Source organism: Ictalurus furcatus, chromosome 8 (assembly GCF_023375685.1).
Source record: "Ictalurus furcatus strain D&B chromosome 8, Billie_1.0, whole genome shotgun sequence".
Classification (NCBI taxonomy): domain Eukaryota; kingdom Metazoa; phylum Chordata; class Actinopteri; order Siluriformes; family Ictaluridae; genus Ictalurus; species Ictalurus furcatus.
The window spans coordinates 21,332,446-21,353,194 of NC_071262.1; the positions used below are offsets into that span (position 1 = coordinate 21,332,446).

At 37.8% G+C, this 20,749-nt stretch overlaps 1 protein-coding gene across 1 annotated transcript in view; it reads right to left on the reverse strand.

Moving 5' to 3' along the window:
- The window catches only part of dyrk4 (dual-specificity tyrosine-(Y)-phosphorylation regulated kinase 4), a 37,560-nt gene extending 19,989 nt beyond the window's left edge, over window positions 1–17,571 (reverse strand). Inside the window, exons 1-7 of the mRNA XM_053630694.1 lie at window positions 17,530–17,571; window positions 16,214–16,380; window positions 15,935–16,105; window positions 15,571–15,747; window positions 6,762–6,799; window positions 5,645–5,802; window positions 1,168–1,314 (exon numbers count right to left, since the gene is read on the reverse strand). Of these exons, the coding sequence (XP_053486669.1) occupies window positions 1,168–1,314; window positions 5,645–5,802; window positions 6,762–6,799; window positions 15,571–15,747; window positions 15,935–16,105; window positions 16,214–16,380; window positions 17,530–17,571 (900 nt within the window). The remainder of the gene's footprint in view (window positions 1–1,167; window positions 1,315–5,644; window positions 5,803–6,761; window positions 6,800–15,570; window positions 15,748–15,934; window positions 16,106–16,213; window positions 16,381–17,529) is intronic.
- Window positions 17,572–20,749: the final 3,178 nt, after the last annotated feature.

Sequence of the window (20,749 nt, forward strand, 5' to 3'; positions counted from 1 at the left end):
GCTTCTTACAAGTCATTTACATGCTGAATGTGTCATTTGTTTTACAGTTTACATTTTTGGGTTTTCCAGAGCCTGACAAATTAGAAAAAAGAACAAAACTGCATGACTTTCAGATGAAATTATTTTCTGTGGGTTGAGAGCACTATTTCAGATTGATGCAATCAAATGGAAATTTATGGTTATGTCTAGGCTGTTTCTGAACATGCTTTATTTCTCACTTCTTGTGCTTTGGTATGATATAAGAGTCTGATGATCAACACCAGTCTCCTGGTTTCTGACTCACTGCTGCTGAAATTCTAACAAATTGGTGCTGTGACCCGGATGGCACACTAACGGAGTTACACCATTATTTATAAACCAAGAGAAAGGAGCCAGTAAAATATCACTGAATACTTTTTCAGTGCTCCACAGTCTGTGTCCAATAACCCTGTTTTCACTTTCTATAACATTTAAACACTTGCAAACTAAGAGTAACAAACTAACAGCAAAGGAAAAGTATGTGAATTAAATTACTAAATAACTCTGATCATCAGTATTCATATTATTATTAATTATATTTTCACATTTAAGAATTCGCCTACATTATTTATTGTTTGTCAAGGAGAAGTTTTTATTAGTTCTTTTTTTTTTCAATCATTTAACCTTTAATTAAATGAATTAAATTTAATTGCGGTATTACCTCAGTCACATCATGAAAAATGAGACAAAGAAACAAAAATACCAACTCTTGCTTTCATGATAAAATGATAGAAGGTAACAAAATTTACACACAATGATTAGCAAATTATATGATTAGAACGTTCACATTTTTATTTTTGTGGAAATAAAAAACACTGACACTGTGATAAGCTTGATGTTTCCTTCACTTGTGTTTTATCAAACCCATTTTTATAATAAATTAATATAAATTAATAATTAATACATTAAAAATAATTTATAAGTTTATAATAAATTAAATTTTGCTACTCTCACCCCTCGTGTGCAAAGGCGTTAGTGTGCTTTCATTGTGCCTCTCCATCAAGGAAATAAATATTAGTTGTTGTGTTTAAACTGTGGTATGTGTACTAAATTCCTGTTTGATCCATCAGAGAACACGACTTTGACAAATTCATTTTACAAAGCAAAATGTTCCTTTGATTGTGCCAAAAACATATTTTTTTGACTCACCTGACTCTGCTGGACGTTCTGCACCAGCTGTTTGACGATGCTGGGTAAGGTGCCATCAGATTGGTGGAGGAGTTTGCCATTGGTCACCACCACCTGTTTAACCGGTGGGTCGAGTTGAGGTAAAGTTCCAGTCCCTGTCCCGCACTTCTATAACACACATTATACATAGATGTTAGCCTTATAAACACAGTAACAGTGGTGTAGCGGAGCAGGGCCAGGTCAGAGGATTATACCACTTTTTAAAATCTGGACATTATATTATATTCAATGCACATAATTCAAAATGATCATATGTACTTCTGAAAATATGTTCATTAATCAGGAAGTGTATGGAGAGATATAACTGAAACTGTACCGGACAAAATGAATGCACAAAAAGGAAATTTCATTTAATTTATTTATTTTGGTTGCTTTTGTTTTTTTGTTTTGCTTGCTTTTGTTTTTGACTGAAATAGTAACACGTTTTAATTTTTCCATCTACAGCATTTGATCTGGTCAGTTACCACATGTAACTATTCAACAAGTTTAATCCACGATGACGACTTCTTTATACAATTATAATTTGGTCACAGATTATGAAAAATGGCACGTATAATCACACCAGTCGATTAACATACTCTGTTATTTCATTTTATTTATTGTCAGCTCAGTTTTGTGGAATAATCTCCTATTGAAAGGACTAACCTTTTAGCAATAATGTTTTTTTTTTTATTACCGTGTAATTATTTGAAGAATCAATCAATTAATTAATCAATTCAATTGTTTTTTTTCTTTTCAAAAGCATAAAAGGAAAAATAAATCACTTCATTAGTTGCAACAGAACAAAAGTGTATAATTATTATTGTTCTTGTTAAAAACGTAGTATTTTATTTAATTACAATAAACATTATAGTTAGTATTCGTAGTGGTACTACGCCAGTAATATTTGTAATTTTGTGAAGCAACAGAGCTGCTGGAGACACAGTAATTGTATGCACATCACATGAGTCCAATGTTCTTTTGAAGATTTACTGATTTACAAAAACTGTTGTTGTTATAAATTAATATAAATATTGTACATATTACAACCACTACTACTAAAACTAATAAAAGAAAAATAATAATATAATCACTTAGGATTTGTTTGTTTTTTTGTGTGTTTTCCCTTACATTATTTTTGCCAAATGTTTTTATTTCAGTGCATTAAAAATACCAAGTCATTAGTAAATATTCTTATTTTATAAAATGCTATTCGTCCACAGCAGTGTGGTGAAATATACTGAGCTCTTGATGTAAACCTAAACTCAGCTCACTGGCTGAATAGATCTGACTAATGGATCTGGCATAAACTTAATGACTTCTAGTAAACGTACAGCTTCTCAGCTCACAGGTCGAGCGGTCTACGACCCGAGTGATGTGGCCCCCTGCAGAGAGGATGGAATTTCAACACAGGGTGATGGTGAGAGAGGAATAAAAGCAAAAGAGCGGTCTGACAGGGACTCCCATTCTCTACACTGTAAAAGAGCTGGAAAAAAAAAACCTTCAGCCTCCTCTTTGCGCTGACCTGCTTTCCTGATGTGCTATATTTAGACGCATATAATACTACCTGCTTACAGTATCTATTGTAGATGTAGACCCGGGGTTCTCTGCATACCTTCTTAGCTCAGCGGTTTTACAGACAAAATTGTGTATCCAAGGATTTGGCTAAACTGTGATCATTCAGTATATTGTTTTATGGTATAAAAGTATAGTTACTCTATAACTTGTGCACAAAATAGATCAAAATCACTGCTCATTTTGGGCTGAGGAGCTCTTCTGAATTCCAAAAATAAAATGTGGGCCAATATATCACAAAAGAGCTCCATGTGAGCCTTGCGGGGTTTTTTTTCTTCTTTCCCCTGACTCAAAGGTTCAATCTCAACCTTAGAGCACGATAAATTTCTAGGCTGATAAAAAGGAGTAATCCTATCTATAGATACACTTGATATTTAATGTCATGTGTTCCAGGACCTCTACAGATATCTGCCAACTTGATTATGACACATAGAGACAGACGCTAAATTTAGTGTGGAGACTAACGCAGAACCAGGCAAGCAGATTGATCACGGTAACACAAACACAAGATGCTCATGTGCTGTGGCTGTGTGTTTAATCCAAAATCAGGTCAATGGATTCTGACAGTAAGAGGCTCTGTGTGACGTCTGTGTCATGCTTATGGTTCACGTGTCTGACGTTTCACTGATTACAGGCTGTCAATGAGGAGCTTGTTTTACAACTGTACCACTTAAAGCATATCATACACAGCATTAAATATTTAAAGGGACAAATTTTGCTTTAAAAACTACATTTCAGACATGTTTCCTCACGTGTATACTGTAGAGCTACTAAGTAACTTCTTCTTAACAAATTTTCCTTTCACTTAAATTTATTATTTTATATAATTTTATTTAAACCTGACACTATAGTATCATCTGCGTATCTTTTACTGGTTATGTTCAGTCTTTGTGTCATTGACAATCTACTCTCATATTTTGTTTCATATCTGAAACAGGATGTGATGTATCCATCCAGCCATCCATCCATTTTCTATACCACTTATCCTACTAGGTCACAGGGAACCTGGAGCCTATCCCAGGGAGCATGGGGCACAAGGCGGGGGACACCCTGGACAGGGTGCCCATCCCTCGCAGAGCACAGTCACATACACATTCACACACCCATTCATACACTACGGACACTTTGGACATGTTAATCAGCCTACCATGCATGTCTTTGGACTGGGGGAGGAAACCGGAGTACCCGGAGGAAACCCCCACTGCAGGGGGAGAACATGCAAACTCCGAACACACGTGGCAGCAGCAGGAATCAAACCCCCAACCCTCAACAGCAGCAGTTTAATAATATTTAATGTTTTCCATATTAAGGATCACAAACTATTCAGCCAATTAGAAAAAGTAATAACCAAGCAAACATACTTTATTTAAAATGTTTCAAAAGCACGGTCTAAATCTCAATTTACTTCCTATTAAATTCAATTCAAATTAATTTTAACTATACTCACAAAGCAGCTTTCCAGAAATCAGGATTTACAGTGCCCTCCACTAATATTGGCACCCTTGGTAAATATGAGCAAAGAAGTCTGTGAAAAATTGTTTTTATTGTTTAACCTTTTGATCTTTTGTTCAAATAATTCACAAAAATACTCTGCTCTCAATGATATCAAACAATTGCAAACACAGCACAGGTTTATCAAAAAAATATCTTTGTTAATTATGTGTGCAACAATTACTGGCACCCCTGTGAATTCAAATGAGAAAAATATATTTGAAGTATATTCCCATTGATATTTTACATTAGTTTAATAAACCTGGGTGACTAGGAACAGGAACGTTTTCAACCATCCCTTCCGGTTTCACAGGGGTATAAATGTGAGGTTAAAAAAAGCCAAATTCCCTTAGTCATTCATAACAATGGGTAAGACCAAGGAATATAGCTGTGATGTGCAGCAAAAGGTTGTTGAGTTTCACAAAATGGAAAAATATTAATGGAGGGCATTGTAGCGCCATCAATTCACTATATATGCTTACTACATATAGTGCATAACATAATGGCACTGTAGAAGCTACGCTATATATATATGCCGAAACAATGACATTTGGAATTCAGACACAAAAAATTACCGCTGGGACATGTATTTTTCCATTCATAAGATTTGTATTTTTTAAATATTTATTTAGAACGATCCATGATTTTAAAATAAAATGTTTAAAAAAGTATGCCATTTTCTACATCAAGCCACATGAGTTGTTTTTTTTCCCATTTTCCCCTTTATTCGGTCATTTGCAAATTCCCACTAAGCAAGGGCGAAAAATAACACACACTTCCTCCAAGACACGTGAAGCCAGTAAACATTTCTTTAAATTTCTGCTCATTCTGCATCACAGCACGGCATACCACACACTTCAGGAAAGCGCCATCTACCCTCTTCTGCATACATGAGCTCACAGATGACCATGATTAGCTAGTGTTTCTGTGATTGACAGGAAAGAGAGTATAACATCCCTCCCACCCTGAGAGCACGGGCACAAATTTTGCTGTCTGGCTCCTGGCCACAGATGGCTGTGGCATTGTTGGAATATGAACTTGCAATGCCATGGCGATAGGGCAGACACTTTTCTATAGACCCACTCAATTTTAACATATCCATATTCTGAAAATCCTAATAATAAACCTCTGACAGCCTGGAAAGAGATGAGTGAGGCTTTCCCTTGAATGAATCAGCTAATGTTCACATAACAGTCCCTGCGAATTGTACTATTTGTCATCCCAGTAAATTGCCATCACACTACCCATTATTTCAACCCTGGATTGAGTTTACACTTAACCCCTTCCTGTTTATGTTGCCATTAAATTGCTGTGTGAAAGGAGCTCCATTATAAATTTCTGCATCTGCGTCACTCTTGGAACAGTGTGAGTCACTCGATTTGAAAAGGCATACCTGGGAAAAGTTGCGGTTGGATCCCAGGCACGTGCTTTCGGCCTGCGATCTCTGAGGGAAAGCCTCCGGTCTACCTGTCTGTGAAAACAAACATAATACATAGCAGTTAGCGGTGTGGAGAATGGGTACAATAACACTTCCTACAGCCTCTGACGCTTCTTAAAGACCTGGCGTGGGTATCTGTGTGAGTAGATCGGGAATCATCTCTCGTCTTGAAATTCACACAGCATTATTCATTAACGCGTGACTCATCAAGGTTTCTATTAGAAAAAACATGCTATATTTATGAACAAGTCTTCAAAAGGGCTGCAAGGGGAAAAAAACAGAATGTTGACAGAAATGAAAGGGAGGCTTGTTGGGCATAAGAACTGATTTCATCATGAATATGTACTGTATGGATGCTAACCTTTAACATTTATAACAAATTCAGTTGTGCAAAAAGCTCATTTAGAAGTGATGCAGAGCAATCATTGGCATCAAATCAGTTGTGACTTGTTAGCTCATGCGGAGGAAAAGAACCAGCCTTGCATTTGCCGTAATCGTAAGGACAGTGTGCCAATAGTGGTGACAGCATTTGGACAGACTAAATGCCCCAGTGAAGCTGGGCACTGACCCAACTGTCACACTCTGTCAATCCCTGCTCCGGATGAGCCAAATTGGTTGTGCTCAAACAAAATACAGTGCAATTCTCCTAGAAAAACTTGGAATACAGAAATTTAGACATATGCCAGCAGTATGATTCAAACACACTGAACACAACATGATGATCTTATCCATGTGTGCCGTAGGACTTAAATGGATCATGCTTCCTTAATCCAAGCGATTCTATAATTGTCCTAAATCACACAAAGGAGGGGTGTTAAATTAGGGTTATGTTTACTCACACAAAGGGTTTTGGATTTAAATCAACACCTTCACTGGTCTATGTAGGCACTTTATAGAAGTTTATATTTCATGAATATTATTTGAATGTGTACAATCATATTTTGGCTATTGGTGCTATAAAGCTTTTTAATTCCTAAACGTTCCACTCACAAAAGACATTGTGATTCGATTCAAGGTTACTCATAAGTCTACTTGGTTTTTAAATTAAAAACCCTGGTTATACATTGCAGACCCATGGGGATCCCCGGGAACTCATCCTGAGAGCCACTGCTTCAAATAGAATAAAAATGAATAAATCCATACACACATCAGAGCCCAGGCAATATTTCCATCTTACAAGACTTTTAGGATTTATAGTGGTGTAAAAAGTGTGTGCTGTGGTTATTTGAAGAACCCACCGGACATACACATAAATAAACCACAACAACTCTGACTTTGCAGTGACATGAAACTTGCAGCTGTGTTACTCCGAGACTACTTTCGCAGGACTCTACACCTTGAAGTTTATGATAGCAACAGAATGATCATATGTCCTTCTGCCAAATATGTTCCTGCACAAGTTATTGGACCGTTACTTATTCAGGAGACATGCTGGAGATGTATCACCGAAAGCACAGAAAATAGAACATGCATGCACAGAAGAAAGTAATAATAGCAGGACAGCTTAGAAGTATAGCATTCTTAGCTTATAAGATAATCACTCATGTGGTGTTTAAGTAGTACTTTGGTTCCACACCATTTCTTTTTATGCATGCAATACATCTAACTCTTGAACTCTTGCAGGTGCAGATTTCATTCATGCACAGGAATGTCCAAGTTAGAAGAAGAGTCTGACTTCTTGCACATTATGTTCAGCATCATCAGCAATAAAGTATCTAAAATAGGCTACGCTGAAATGGTTTATAGGCTGACAATAATCTGATCTGTCCTAATGTTCAGGGTCATTTCTGCACCAGGAAATTCAACCACAAAATAAATGTTTGCATAAATTATAGATCTGCCATGCACTGACTTACAGTGTGGCGCTCGTGCATGGACGATTCGTGCACGAGAAGACTAATTTAACACTATATGCATGCCTTACCTTGTTGTTGATTTCGGGAAACATGTTTTTTTTGTGTTTGTTCTTTTTTTTTCTTTTTTTTTTTAAGACAACGTTGATCTTTAAATCATGGTAGAGAAAATGTCGATTAGTGTAAAAGCCGGGAGAGTAGTTGTAGAAACGGCATCCTGGTTATCCACTGAGGAAAAAACGGAAATAAAACGACAGAGCAGGAGAGAAAAAAAAAAACCTAATGAAATGACGGAGGAAGGAAGGAGGTTTCGCGAGCGCGAGATTAAGTAAAACGCACGAGCTTAATCGTGTCCCAGACATGTGCCACCTGCCTCCAGTGTCTCGCTGTCGCTTCACCAGTGTAGATACGTAAGCAATTTTTTTACGTCACACGCGCACATCAACGCGCAGAAATCAACAAAGGGGCGCTTTTTGAAAAGATGAAACGTCCGAGCGTCCCGCAGAGCGCGCGAGCTGTACGGGTTTTTGCGTCAGCGCGCGCGCGCTCCGCTCGCTTTGTCAGATCACATTTTCCTCTGAGCGCCTCCTCCACTCCACTCCTCTCCTCTCTGCTCCTCTCTACTCCACTGCTACACAATTCCTCCTCCTGACTCAACTTTCCAGCTGGCAGTAAAACTGTAATAAAATTTAATCCATTACCAAGTGGCTCATTATCTCAACAGAGTGGCATCTCAGTGTAACCTGTTTTTAGTGTAAACTACACTATATGGCCAGAAGGTTGGTGATACCTGACCATCCATCACACACATATGTTCTTGTTGAACATCTCATTCCAGATTTAGTCCCCGTTCCTGTTTTAATAAGCTACATTCCTCTGGGAAGGCTTTCCACTAGATTTTGGAGCGTGGCTGTGGGGATTTGTGTTCATTCAGCTACAAGAGCATTAGTGAGGTCAGGCATTGATGTTGGGTGAGGAGGCATGGGGTGCAGTTGGCGTTCCAGTTCATCCTAAAAGTGTTCAGTGGGGTTGAGGTCAGGGCTCTCTGCAGGACACTTGAGGTCTTCCACTCCAACCTTAACACACCATGTGTTCATGGAGCTCGTTTGTGCACAGGGGTATAGTCATGCTGGAACACGTTCGGGCCTCTTAGTCCCAGTGAAGGGAAACTGTAACGTTACAGTACACAGAGACGTTCTATACAATTGTGTGCTTCCAGTTTGGGGAAGAACCCCATATGGATGTGATGGGCAGGTGTCCACATACCTTTGGCCATATTGTGTAATTATGTCAGTTATATGAATTACGTAGTTTTTAACCTTGGTGTAGTGTAAAATAGGCTATAGTGCAACCTGATTCAACAGTTAGTATCCTTAATAGAGAACAAATGTTTTATTTACAGTCAACATCATGAGGGTATAAAACATTTTGTAAAATTTCAGATTTATGTAAAAAATGTTTCTTTTCCAAAATATTTTGTCATTGCTGTTACCATTTTTACTCTATTGGAACTTGGACCATATTCATTTGAAGTACTTGTGTCAAAAGGTCAGTTTTATGATGATGATTCACAACATTTGATACACAGCTTATAAATTGTCCCTGTTTTTCATAAATTTATCTCACAACTTTTGTTTGTCATTGCTGTTATACATTTTTAGAAGCCAGGTATCTTATATTTACTTTTAAAATGGCATCATTATATATAATGACTTGTGTCCTTTTTTTAAGGCACTTTAGAAATGCTAGTTAGCATCCAAAGTTCACCCAAAATAGCTGAGGCTTCGCTGTAACATCACAACTCAACCAATTTCATCAGACAATCCTGATCTCAAATGAAGAATAACGAAAGTTAGTTTACATTTGTACAATTTCATACAAATGATGAAAATATGAAAGCCAATTCCACCTCAGAAAATGTGAATTGAATGAATTTGTGAGCAGGTGAGAATGTTAACTGGACAACAAGCATTTATTTTTCCGTCTACTGCAAGTGAAAATTGCACAAATATGATCTGTTTTTCTCCTAAACCCGCCTAAACCTCCTTTTTTTCTTCAGGAGGTTTTCTCCTAAACCTCCTGAAGCCTGTATGTTTCGGCCCCCTAGTGCTGTAAATGCGGACGTCTACAGTCTGACTATTGTACAAAAACAGCTTTTGTATAAAGAAAACAGCAGCGATATCAACTAATATGGTAAGTAATTAATAAGTTATCTAACAGCATATGAATTTTGATCTTTCTCTGCCTCATTGTTATGTAGCTCTCAATAACTGACAGACTTGTTTACAGCATGCCATAACTCCCATGTAACATGGCCAAGTATTTGGAACATTACAAACCATAAAAAATCGTATTCCAACAAGGACACAATAAAATACAGTTTATGGGTAGAAACAACCGTTATATCATAGTTTATTTAGTCTACTTATTAAAAAGGAAACTTTTTGTGAGTAGTCATGGGTGTGCAGTGCTTAAAGCTTGTGAGAGTAAGACTTAAATTCCATTCACCCATTTTCTATACCGCTTATCCTACACAGGGTCGCATGGGAGCCTGGAGCCTATCCTGGGGAACTCGGGGCATAAGGCATGGACACCCTGGATGGGGTGCCAACCCATCACAGGGCACAGTCTTACACACACTCACACAATATGGACAATTTGAAATTCCAATCAGCCCACAATGCATGTCTGTGGACTGGAGGAGGAAACCGGATTACTTAGAGGAAACCACATTGGGAGAACATGCAAACTCCTCACACACATGGCAGAAGACTCTTAGAAATAGTGATGAATGAACACTTTCAGTTTAAATGAATCCCACTGTGATTGTGCTTAATTTGTTAAACAATAGCACTTTGAAGAACTGAATAAACTCCTAAAAGTTTTGAATTAACAGCTATGGTGTTGAAGATAGTCGTACAATGTTGATTTGTGTTTAAATGTTGTGTAGTTTTTCAATTGATATTAAAATAAATACCAGATTCCTTGAAAAATATTTAATGATTGGTGCATCCAATTTCAAAAAGCTTACGGTCAAAATGTACATTTCATTTCATTCAGTTAGTGTTATCATTTTCACATTTTAGAAAAAAAACATGTTGTGATTAAGGAACTCTTACAGGGTTGAATCTTTAAAAATCTTTAAAAATAAAACCTTTCAAAGTTTCATTTTTTTACCTACGCAGTTCAGCGCAGACTGTTGCCTACGGAAGATGAATCACAAGCCACCTCAAGTAACAGAAATAGAAACAGGCCATGAACCTTCCTTTGCAACACACCTCCTCTCTAAGAGTCTAGAGCTTGTGCAGAAATGTGTAGGCAGGAAGGGAGACAGTGTTGTGTATAAAGTACAGAATGACTCACAGACGACCACACTCACACAGACACACACACACACACACACAGCAAATTGGCCCGAGTAGCTGAACCTGTCAATAATGTACTATGTCTGTGTTAATTTGGGAAACTCATCATGTCGGGAGAGAAAAACAGCTTTAAACTGAGCAAGCAGAACATTATGTAGTATTGCTATTACAGTATATGCTAAACAGCAAATATGATGATCATATGTGTCTGAAATAATCTACAGTAAAGGAAGACACTGACTGGGGGCCAGCTGTTATAGGAAAATAATCAATGACAGGGTGTGTGAGGTAGCTTCTCTGTGCCCCGCATTCACCTAAAGTAGCGAAGGCATCACTATAACACATTAGTACTTTCTTTCCTGTAAAACATTCCATTTTATTCCTCTTATACCACAGCAGTTTGAAGAAAAAACAAACAAACAAACAACCCCCCCCCCCCCAAAAAAAACACCCAGGTTTATTTATTAATGAATGACACATTGTATTTTTTTGTTTGTTTGTTTATAGTTATGTTTAATGATGTTGAACATCTGTGAAATAAGTTAGTTCCTGTTATCACTTACATTATACCAGCTATAAACAATTGCTCCCTTACCAGTCTCTCTTGAAGTTACAAGACAAAATATTTTAGATGCACCGATGTATAAAGGCTATATATCACACTAGCGGCCAAAGTCCGATAGTTTAAAAACTTCCGATGATCAGGGCCGATTATATCCTGTCAATCAAAAGAGGGCGAGACAACACATCGAATTCGTGCTGTGTGTAAAGAAGATGTCTCTTGTGTGGAATGACAACAAAACTGCAGTTTGTAATCTCTGTAATCTCTGCACTGCTAAAATTTTACACCGGAAGTGGGGTGTAAAGCGCTGTTCGAGCTTCACGCGCTGAATTAAAGCGCCAATACACTGTTGAAAGATTTAAATGAAGAGGAGTTGACAAAAAATATATATATATTGCACAGAAAAAATATATTTGTAGAGTAGTATATTTCATATCCAGTTAATGTTAATATATAAAAAAAGTTGATATTATATTACCAGTTTGATGTTCAGTGATGAAGTAGAAATGCTTTTGTTTGTGGAGAGGGAATGTGATACTAACAGGAGGTTTTTTAGAATTCAGTCAATGTTAATATGAATTAATAACATTCAAGAAGTTAAGAAATCTTTCTTTAATCTTCAGAATTTAGTTCATGTGTTAATGTTAATGTGAGTAATGTGTTTTCTGTTTATGAGACCAGTTACTGTGAAGCAACTTGTTGAAATGGAGAGAATAAAGTTTTTATGTGCATTTCTTTTAGAATTGTGAAATTAATTATTATTAATTTAAAAGAAGGCATAAAAGGCAGAACTATCGGTATCGGTTATCGGCCGATATCACTCTGAATAATCGGTTATCGTATTGGCTGAGTAATTTCGTATCGGTGCATCTCTACAAAATATTCAGCTTGTTACTAAAAACAAGAAAGCACAAATTTCTCTGTCCTGAACACCTGCCTGTGGTGGAAATCTGTCATGATTATGGAGATGGAGGTGGATGCACATGCAGATTCAAAGTTTAATGAAAATATAAACAAAACACAAAAAGACACTAAGCACACGTGAAGAGGGAAAACAAACATAAACCAAGACCTAGGAAACAGGAGAGCAAAACGTGACAACATGAGACGAACAAAGCCAGACACTGAGTGCTGTACAAACCTACACATAGGTGCTTAACAGAATGAGATTCAGGTGCCGGTGGTCATGTGACCATAATGTAGAGGTGCAATGGCTGCTGGTGATTGGAGTCCCGAATTCCCTGCGGAGCTTCATAACAAAAATGTACTGACTGTACTGACAATGAAGACTCCCATCCATTCATTAAATTTTTTTTTTAATCCACTTGTTTATTCAATCCATGACAAAAAAAAATCCACACAACTGAGCAAAAATTCAATTACAGCATGTTTCTAACTATGGGAACTACCAGAAGCTTTTCAACCTCAGTTCTGAATTTTGCCAGTTAATAAAAACAAACATGTTCCTTAGGGCATTCGTTTACTATATTGCTCATAGTGGACTTCATTGATGGAATGAGCAAATGCAGGTGATTGTATTGTGTATTAGTTAAGAGAAAAAAAAATCAGGTGTAAGTTTCTTTGTTAATGCTATTTTTGGAGTATTAATGCCAAGATTCATTGTTTGTTAACTACATACATGGGTAAAGGCAGTGGTGGCTTAGCGGTTAAGGCTCTGGGTTACTGGTTGGAAGGTCAGGGGTTCAAGCCCCAACACTACCAAGCTACCATTGTTGGGCCCATGAGCAAGGCCCTTAACCCTCTCTGCTCCAGGGGTGCTGTATCATGGCTGACCTTGTGCTCTGACCCCAGCTCCCTGACAGGCTGGGGTATATGAAGAAAACAATTTCACTGTGCTCTACTGTATAGGTGACCAATAAAGACTTTTTATTATTATTAAAGGAGTGTTAACAGAGTTACCAAAAAGGTAGACACTTTAAACTTCTATGTTTACAGGTCTATTAATTTTTATAATAATGTGGTATTTTAATATATTACAATCTAAGTATACAGTATGTGTAATCCTTGTTGAACATTTAGTCAAGCTCAATGCTGCATCAGAAATTTGTCTTATACAGTAGACTGTAATAGGAACATCCTTACATAAGGGCATTAGAGGCTGTAAATGTTTTTCCCCTGCTACTAATTGCTTCATAAATTGAGAGCAAGCTGAGCAAGCTGTAGGAACTGCAGTGAGTCAGAGGAGGAATCGGGGGGGGTCTAGGGAGAGAGAGAGAGGGGGGGGGGATGTAGTGAGACTTGCACTCATGAAACAAGGATTGGAGAGGATGAAATGCTGTTGCTGATCATGCTTAGGGTTCTGATTGCGTAACCTTGAGGTACTCGAGTAATCAAAGCAAGTGGGGATGAGTTAGAGTGCTTGCTCAGCAAAATATGGCTCAGCGATGACACACGTGCTCTAATCCATGACAAGCGTGTAAGCATGGCACTCATGCCTATCCTATTTGCAATCACTCGATGAGCAACAACAACTTCCAGATTGGTTCTTCATGCAAACCAGCCAAGACAATGACCTTGGTCAGCAGTAACACTTCATAACACCTGTCCTATAAGTGATTAACACTAATGACAACAATAATAAACTGGTTACAGTTGCTTATAAAGCAATAGCACTGAATTAATTATCTTTAAATGGACAAATGACCATTTCTTCAAAGCCATTAACCCTTCAGTGCTCAGTGTACACAATTAGAGTCAATGTAATTGTGTAATAATATAAGATGTAAATCACCTCCAGTTCACTTTTTCTGTTGCTATCTAGACTGCTTGCTTCAATGCAGTATGTCTCTGGAATATGTTTGCAAACTTTCTACAAAATCACAAATTAAATAAAAACCTTTTATTTGTGCCAGGCTCCAATGAGCACATTAGCTTACACACACACACACACACACACACACATACATTCATATATATATATATATATATATATATATATATATATATATATATATATATATATATATATATATATATATGTATATGTATATATATATATATATATATATATATATATATGTATTTAAGATATGTCTTTTTTTTCTAAATCAGTTGCATTATACAACAGTCCTAAACTGTGTACATTTTGTACATGTCAAGAATATTGCTATATGTTGTAATATCAAAAATGATATTTTCTATAATTTTGGTCAACAACATTAAATATTTTAGACCTGAATGTTAGCATTTTCATTTTTTTTTGGCTAGATTCTTTTTTTGTCTTTTTTACTTCAGGTTTAATGTTTTATTCATGGTATGGACAATCCTTTTACTTTTTAATTTGTGATATTTAGAATTGGGAAATCATGACATGCAATTTTAGGTGATAGGAAACCATCTGATGAATCTGGATACGGTTTTAAATCATGTATGCTTCAAAGAGTGTTAGGTCAGAGTCTCTAACTATACTTAAGGAATCTATAGTCTTAATACTAAAACCAAGCCAATCATATAATAAAGCTTTATTACAGAAAGGTTATCTGGCTCAGTTTTATTCAACTCTAGTAATTTGAAGAAAAAGAAGAAGAAGAAAAAGAAGGAGAAGAAGAAGAAGAAGAAGAAGAAGAAGAAGAAGAAATTTAACATCTAAAAAGAACAGCTGCGATTCTGTCATTATCAAGCACTACAGTGAAAGAAAAACACTGAACTAATCAATAATTAAACTCAAAGTTAATAATGAAATCATTTAAGAGTTTCTAGTAATTTCATTTATGTATCTAAGGTAACACTCTTGCAATCATACATTTCCTGTTAAAGTGTCCCGAAGCTTGCAATGCTCTAATTAAAATTACTAATAGCTAAACTACAAAAAAAGTGACAAAGTGGACTTACTAATGGACTAAGTGACACAAATTCTCAATGTGCTTTTTGTTAATATGCTTATAAGGTAATATTTAGTATATTAAAGCTCTAATCATGATTAAAACATTAAAAACATTCACCAGGTGTTCTTTTAGTAAACTTTTATCATCTCTAATCCAGATACGGTGTTATTTCAGCTATTTCTCACATGGGTTTTAATGACACAGCAAAGTTTGTTGGTAGCCCCAAATGGCCCCTTTTGTTTTTTTGTTTTTTTACCTCTGGCTGTACTCTCCTGATCTGTCGGTTCTGGCCTCTCCAGCAACTCCAGAGGAACTCAAAGCCACAGCAGGTTGATGAAGTTCCATCTTCCCACATGACAGGGCTTCCAGTCCATGCTGCTTCGGCCCTCGGCTCCCCTTGCTGAACACGGCGATAGCTGACCAATTAACTCGGCTACACCATGTTTTGAGAGTGAACGTTTTCACTCCACCCTAATGGCTGTGCATCTCAACATCACACGCACACCCAAGACTTCTGATAAACTCCTTCTCCTTCTCCCTGCCTAATCAATCCTCCATTCTGAGATGGTGGTGTGATGAACTTTTCAGGTTCTTGACCTGAATCTCAGCTCCTCTTAGACCTCATGTGCTCTGCTCTCGCTCTCTGCTCCAGAAGCCAAGCTCTGCCTCGGGATGAGACGGGCGGATGAAAGTGCTCGGGAAGCTCAGTGACGTGCAGCAAGGGCACCACAAGGGATCCATCCTGAGCCGGAGGCTGAGTCGCGGGAGCTCTCTGCGCCGTCTTCCTCTTCCTGATCGAGGGGCGTCAGGGGAGGGTGGGAGAGCGCCTTTAAGAGCCCACAGGCACAAACATTACTAGGTCCTCCTGGTTCCCCTTTTCTCTCTCCCTCCCTTCCTACTCCCGTCTCCTGGAGACGGAGCCGATGGGTGCTGTCATCATTTCTGCCCCGTTGCTGCTCCCATTTCCCCTGGGATGCAGGCAAACATCTGCGAGGCGCAGAGATGAAATCCTATCCCCTGGCGAGCAGACATAGGTTTCGGGCTCTGCCGCAGCACTTAGATAGTTCTAGCACCCGGAAAGTGTGGGGAATCTTAGCGCTGGCCTTTATAATGCAATCTCAGCCATTTCCTAGAGGTATCATATTCGTCTTGGTGGAGGATAATAAGAGGTGAGTATGCACCACTTAAATGGGTCTGAGTAGTTGTGGTGAGCTGAGAACCGTCTCTAGTTTTACTGTCCAAATTGACGTAATATAGGTTACAGCTCTATCATGTTGTGTAACATGTTTAGAAAAACTCATAACCAGCATGACTGCCAATAAATTATAAAAATAAATAACAGTCTTGATCTTACTTAAAGCAATACGATGGTCAAATACAAATGCACTTCCCCAAAATGTATGATGCCTCTGACTATCTTAAATCCCAACCACTTGCAGGAAACATTAACAGCAAACAGGGCATGCCATAATTCCACTCAGAAGCCCTGCTGAGCTAGACTAATCTAATGCTAACGCTAATGCTAGTGTAAGGCTGCTGCCAGCAGGGTGCGGCTCGTTGTATCAGTATCCTCTGCTGAGTGACTGGCATGAGCTGATGGGTAATGGCTTGGCTCATAAGCACACCCTTCCACAGCATCTGGCTGAATAGGTTTGATGCACACAGGTGACAATAAGGTCACATTATAACTGGGAGAGAGCGCTGTGTTCTAGTGGCTATGGGGATCAGTCATGGGATACAGGCAGAACTGGAGGAGCTGAAAGCTTAGACAGATCAATTAATATATGAGTTTGCAACTTGGCCTGATATTTGAGATCAACGTTTTTGTTACGTTACAGACATTTGCTTTTAGACTCATTACTTTAACCTCCTCCTTCCTAAGGAGGAAATGCATTAGCAGAGCAATGCCATTTAGGAATATATTTCAGAATGTACATTTCTAGTGTTTGTAAGGAAACCAATAAAAAATCTGTTAGATAATTATTATACTGTATATATTTATATTTTCAATGTAACTAAGAAATAATTACAGATGGTGCTGCTTCTTTCCTCTTCGAGTATCTCTCACACAATTTTGAGGTGCAACAAATGCAAAGTATTTAAACAAGAAAATCAAATAAAAAATGTTTTACAACCTTAAACATCATAATAATAATTCCTTAGATTTATATAGTTCTTTTCTAGGCACTCAAAGTGCTTTACATTGTATACTCACCACCAGTGTGTCGTACCCACTGGATGACGCGAGGGCAGCCATAGTGCGCCAGAATGCCCACCACACACCAGCAATTGGTGGAGAGGAGAGGAGCATGATATAGCCAATTCAAGTATAGGGATTATTAGGGGGCCATGAAAGATAAGGGCCAGTGGGGGAATTTCGCCAGGACACCGGGGTTATACCCTTACTCTTTAAGATAAGTGTCCTGGGATTTTTACTGACCACAGAGAGTCAGGACCTCAGTTTAACGTCTCATATGAAAAGGGTGCTGTTTTTACAGTATAACGTCCCTATCACTATACTGGGGCATTAGGACCCACAAAGGCCACAGGGTGAGCACCCCCTGCTGGCCTCACTAATACCACTTCCAGCAGCTACTTTAGTTTACCCTAGGAAGTCTCCCATCCAGGTACTATCCAGGCTCAACCCTGCTTAGCTTCAGAGGGAAGCTGATGAGAGCTGCAGGGTGATATGGCTCCAGCAGTAAGTTTTCATAAGAATTCAGTTGTGCAAACTGTGTGAGAAAATGTGAGTCTGAGCATTGTCTTTGTGCTTTAAATAAATAAACACCGGTATAACGAGACCAAGTGACCATGACATCATATCTTAGGGTCATCTACCAGAGCCAGGCACTGTAATGTCCACTATACAACCAACTACAATGGGATTTATTTATTCCAATATCTAATTCGCTCAGCTAGAATCGTGTTTTTTTTTGTTGTTGTTGTTTTTTTTTTGTTTTGTTTTTTTTTGTTGTTGTTTTTTTTACCATTAGCCTAGACAAATACAATCTTTTATGCAGATGGACAACACACTGGATGTAGCCAGTAACTGCTAGTCTGGAAAATATTCTAAACTGTTCCATCATGTTGCAACTTTTACAAGCATTTTTTCTTTTCCTAATTGGTAGAAATGGCATAAGTTAAGAAATGGTCTTTCATACTATTTCACATCGGAACACTTCAAATTTATAATTAGCTTCAGCTGGAACGGTCCTTTTCTAGTGCCTATCTTAAAGGGAAAAGTCCATTTTGAATGCTTATAATCAACATGTGATCTGCAGTTGCGCAAAAGCTTCATGTAATGATTAAATTCTGAGTTGACTTTTTTGGTTTAAACTTCTTCCGTTGAATTTCACACACTAACAGTTTCCCACATTACCCACAATTCCATTCAGTTGCTGATGCTGATTAATAATACTGCTAGTGTGAATTCATTTCCACCTAAAGAGAGTGATGCAGCCGCACTTTAGTCTTTTAGTTTGTCCAGCTCTCACACCTCCTCTTCTGTACACTCTGCTCAAACAGATCAGCTTCCATACAGTAGCTTCAACCTTCATGCTAATACCACCATCAATGTCATTAAACGCATCATCACATAGATCACCGTTGTAACTGTGTCCCCCGTTATATCAGCACACCACATGGTTTCAATTGGTATCAGAATTGGTAAGCTTGGAGTATTCCTTTAACATGAACCACAGACTGAGACAAAACTTTGTCCTTTAAAACAAGAACAAACAAGAACTGCCAAAACCCTTGCACCACAGAAATCATTGTTACATGGTGAAGCAAGCATCACAATGAACAACACATTGATCCTACCAGTTAAAATTATCTTATCTTCATGACACTTTGGGGAAACCCAAGCCCATGGCTTGCTGAAGATGATTGTGCCAAAGCGGGTAAATACATTAATCTTACTAGATCATCAGGGTTATGCAAAAAAAAGATTCAGGCCTAAAAAATGCCAACAAATGAATGCTCACAGTTTCATTTCACACAGTTGTGCTAGGACAGTCATTTGGTATTGCAACAAAAAAAAAAATACACAACTGAATCATGCAAGGTCATTATGTTTTAAATGGCCAGGGTTAATATGGAAGGTAATAGTTGTTTACTCATATGCATTACTAAAATAATATTATTATAGTTTTCTGATAACATTATTATACCTGTTGCATAGTGAAATGACCATGTCAGGTGACAAATTAAAGGACAAAAGAACACAATATGTCTCCGTAAGGTGTTTGGCCACAACAAGAGATGAACAGTGTTTTATTCCAAACGAAATTCCCTCAGTTGGTGTTTTGATGATGTTTGGATGTTTGATGGTGTTTGGAGAGTGCTTTCTAACACGTTGCACCAAAATCTTCAGTAAGTGTTCAATTGGGTTGAAATCTGGAAAGTGAAGGCCGTAGCATATGAGTTACATCTTTTCATCCTCGTCAAACTATTCAACAAGCCCCTGTGCCCTGTGGATGGGGGCGGGGTCATGCTGGAAAAGACCACGCCCATCAGGATAGAAATGTTTCATTATAAGAAAAAAGGTGATATAATATTGATTCTCTGATGATGTAACACTTACTCTAATACATGTTTAGTTCTCTACATTTTTATAAAAAGGGTTCTTTGGATGATGAACAGTTCTGGTTTCTTTGTACTGATTTGCAGTGATGTATGTAGCACTTACTCTAACCCATGTGTTTAGCTCATATGCAATCTGTTCTTCATATAGCTACACTTGTATATTAAATGAAGGCTTCAGAAAAGCTCTGGGATTCTACTTGGAAAATCTTTGATGTTCTATGAGGTTCTGCAGAGAACGTTTAATGGTTCCTCCACAGGACAAACCAAACAATGCTTTAGGGTGCAAGATGGAACCTTTTAAAATGGTGTAGCACTGACTCAAATTCATGTTTTGCTCTCTACATTTTTTGAAAACAGGTTCTTCACAAGTTTCTTATGATGGTAAACAGACATATTGTCTTTGATTTGATTTGCAATGAAGCTTCAGGCTAAGGGGACACAAACCATGCCAGTTAAATAAATAAACGCCCTGAACAGCTCAAAAGTATCATGTGCTTTTCCTTTAAGTTGTCATTCGACTGTATTTAAGACATGAGAAGCACATACTTTTACTAACTCATCTCACGTCCTCACTCAAATAAGACTCTCAGTACAGTTAGAAACTATATTTTCACATGTGTAACATGTCAGGAAATTGTGACCTCAGTCAGTTATTTTCTAATGAAGAAGACTAATTGGTCATAACAAAAAATGAAAACACTTAACTATAGTCATAGAGTCCAGGAAGGAATGAAGTTTCATACCACTGATATACGTACACCACATCCCACATCCCATTTTTACCTCTTGCCTGCTTTTCTCTCCTTCCTTTCCATCTGAGTCCACCCACGGGCCCATGTCTGCTTTGT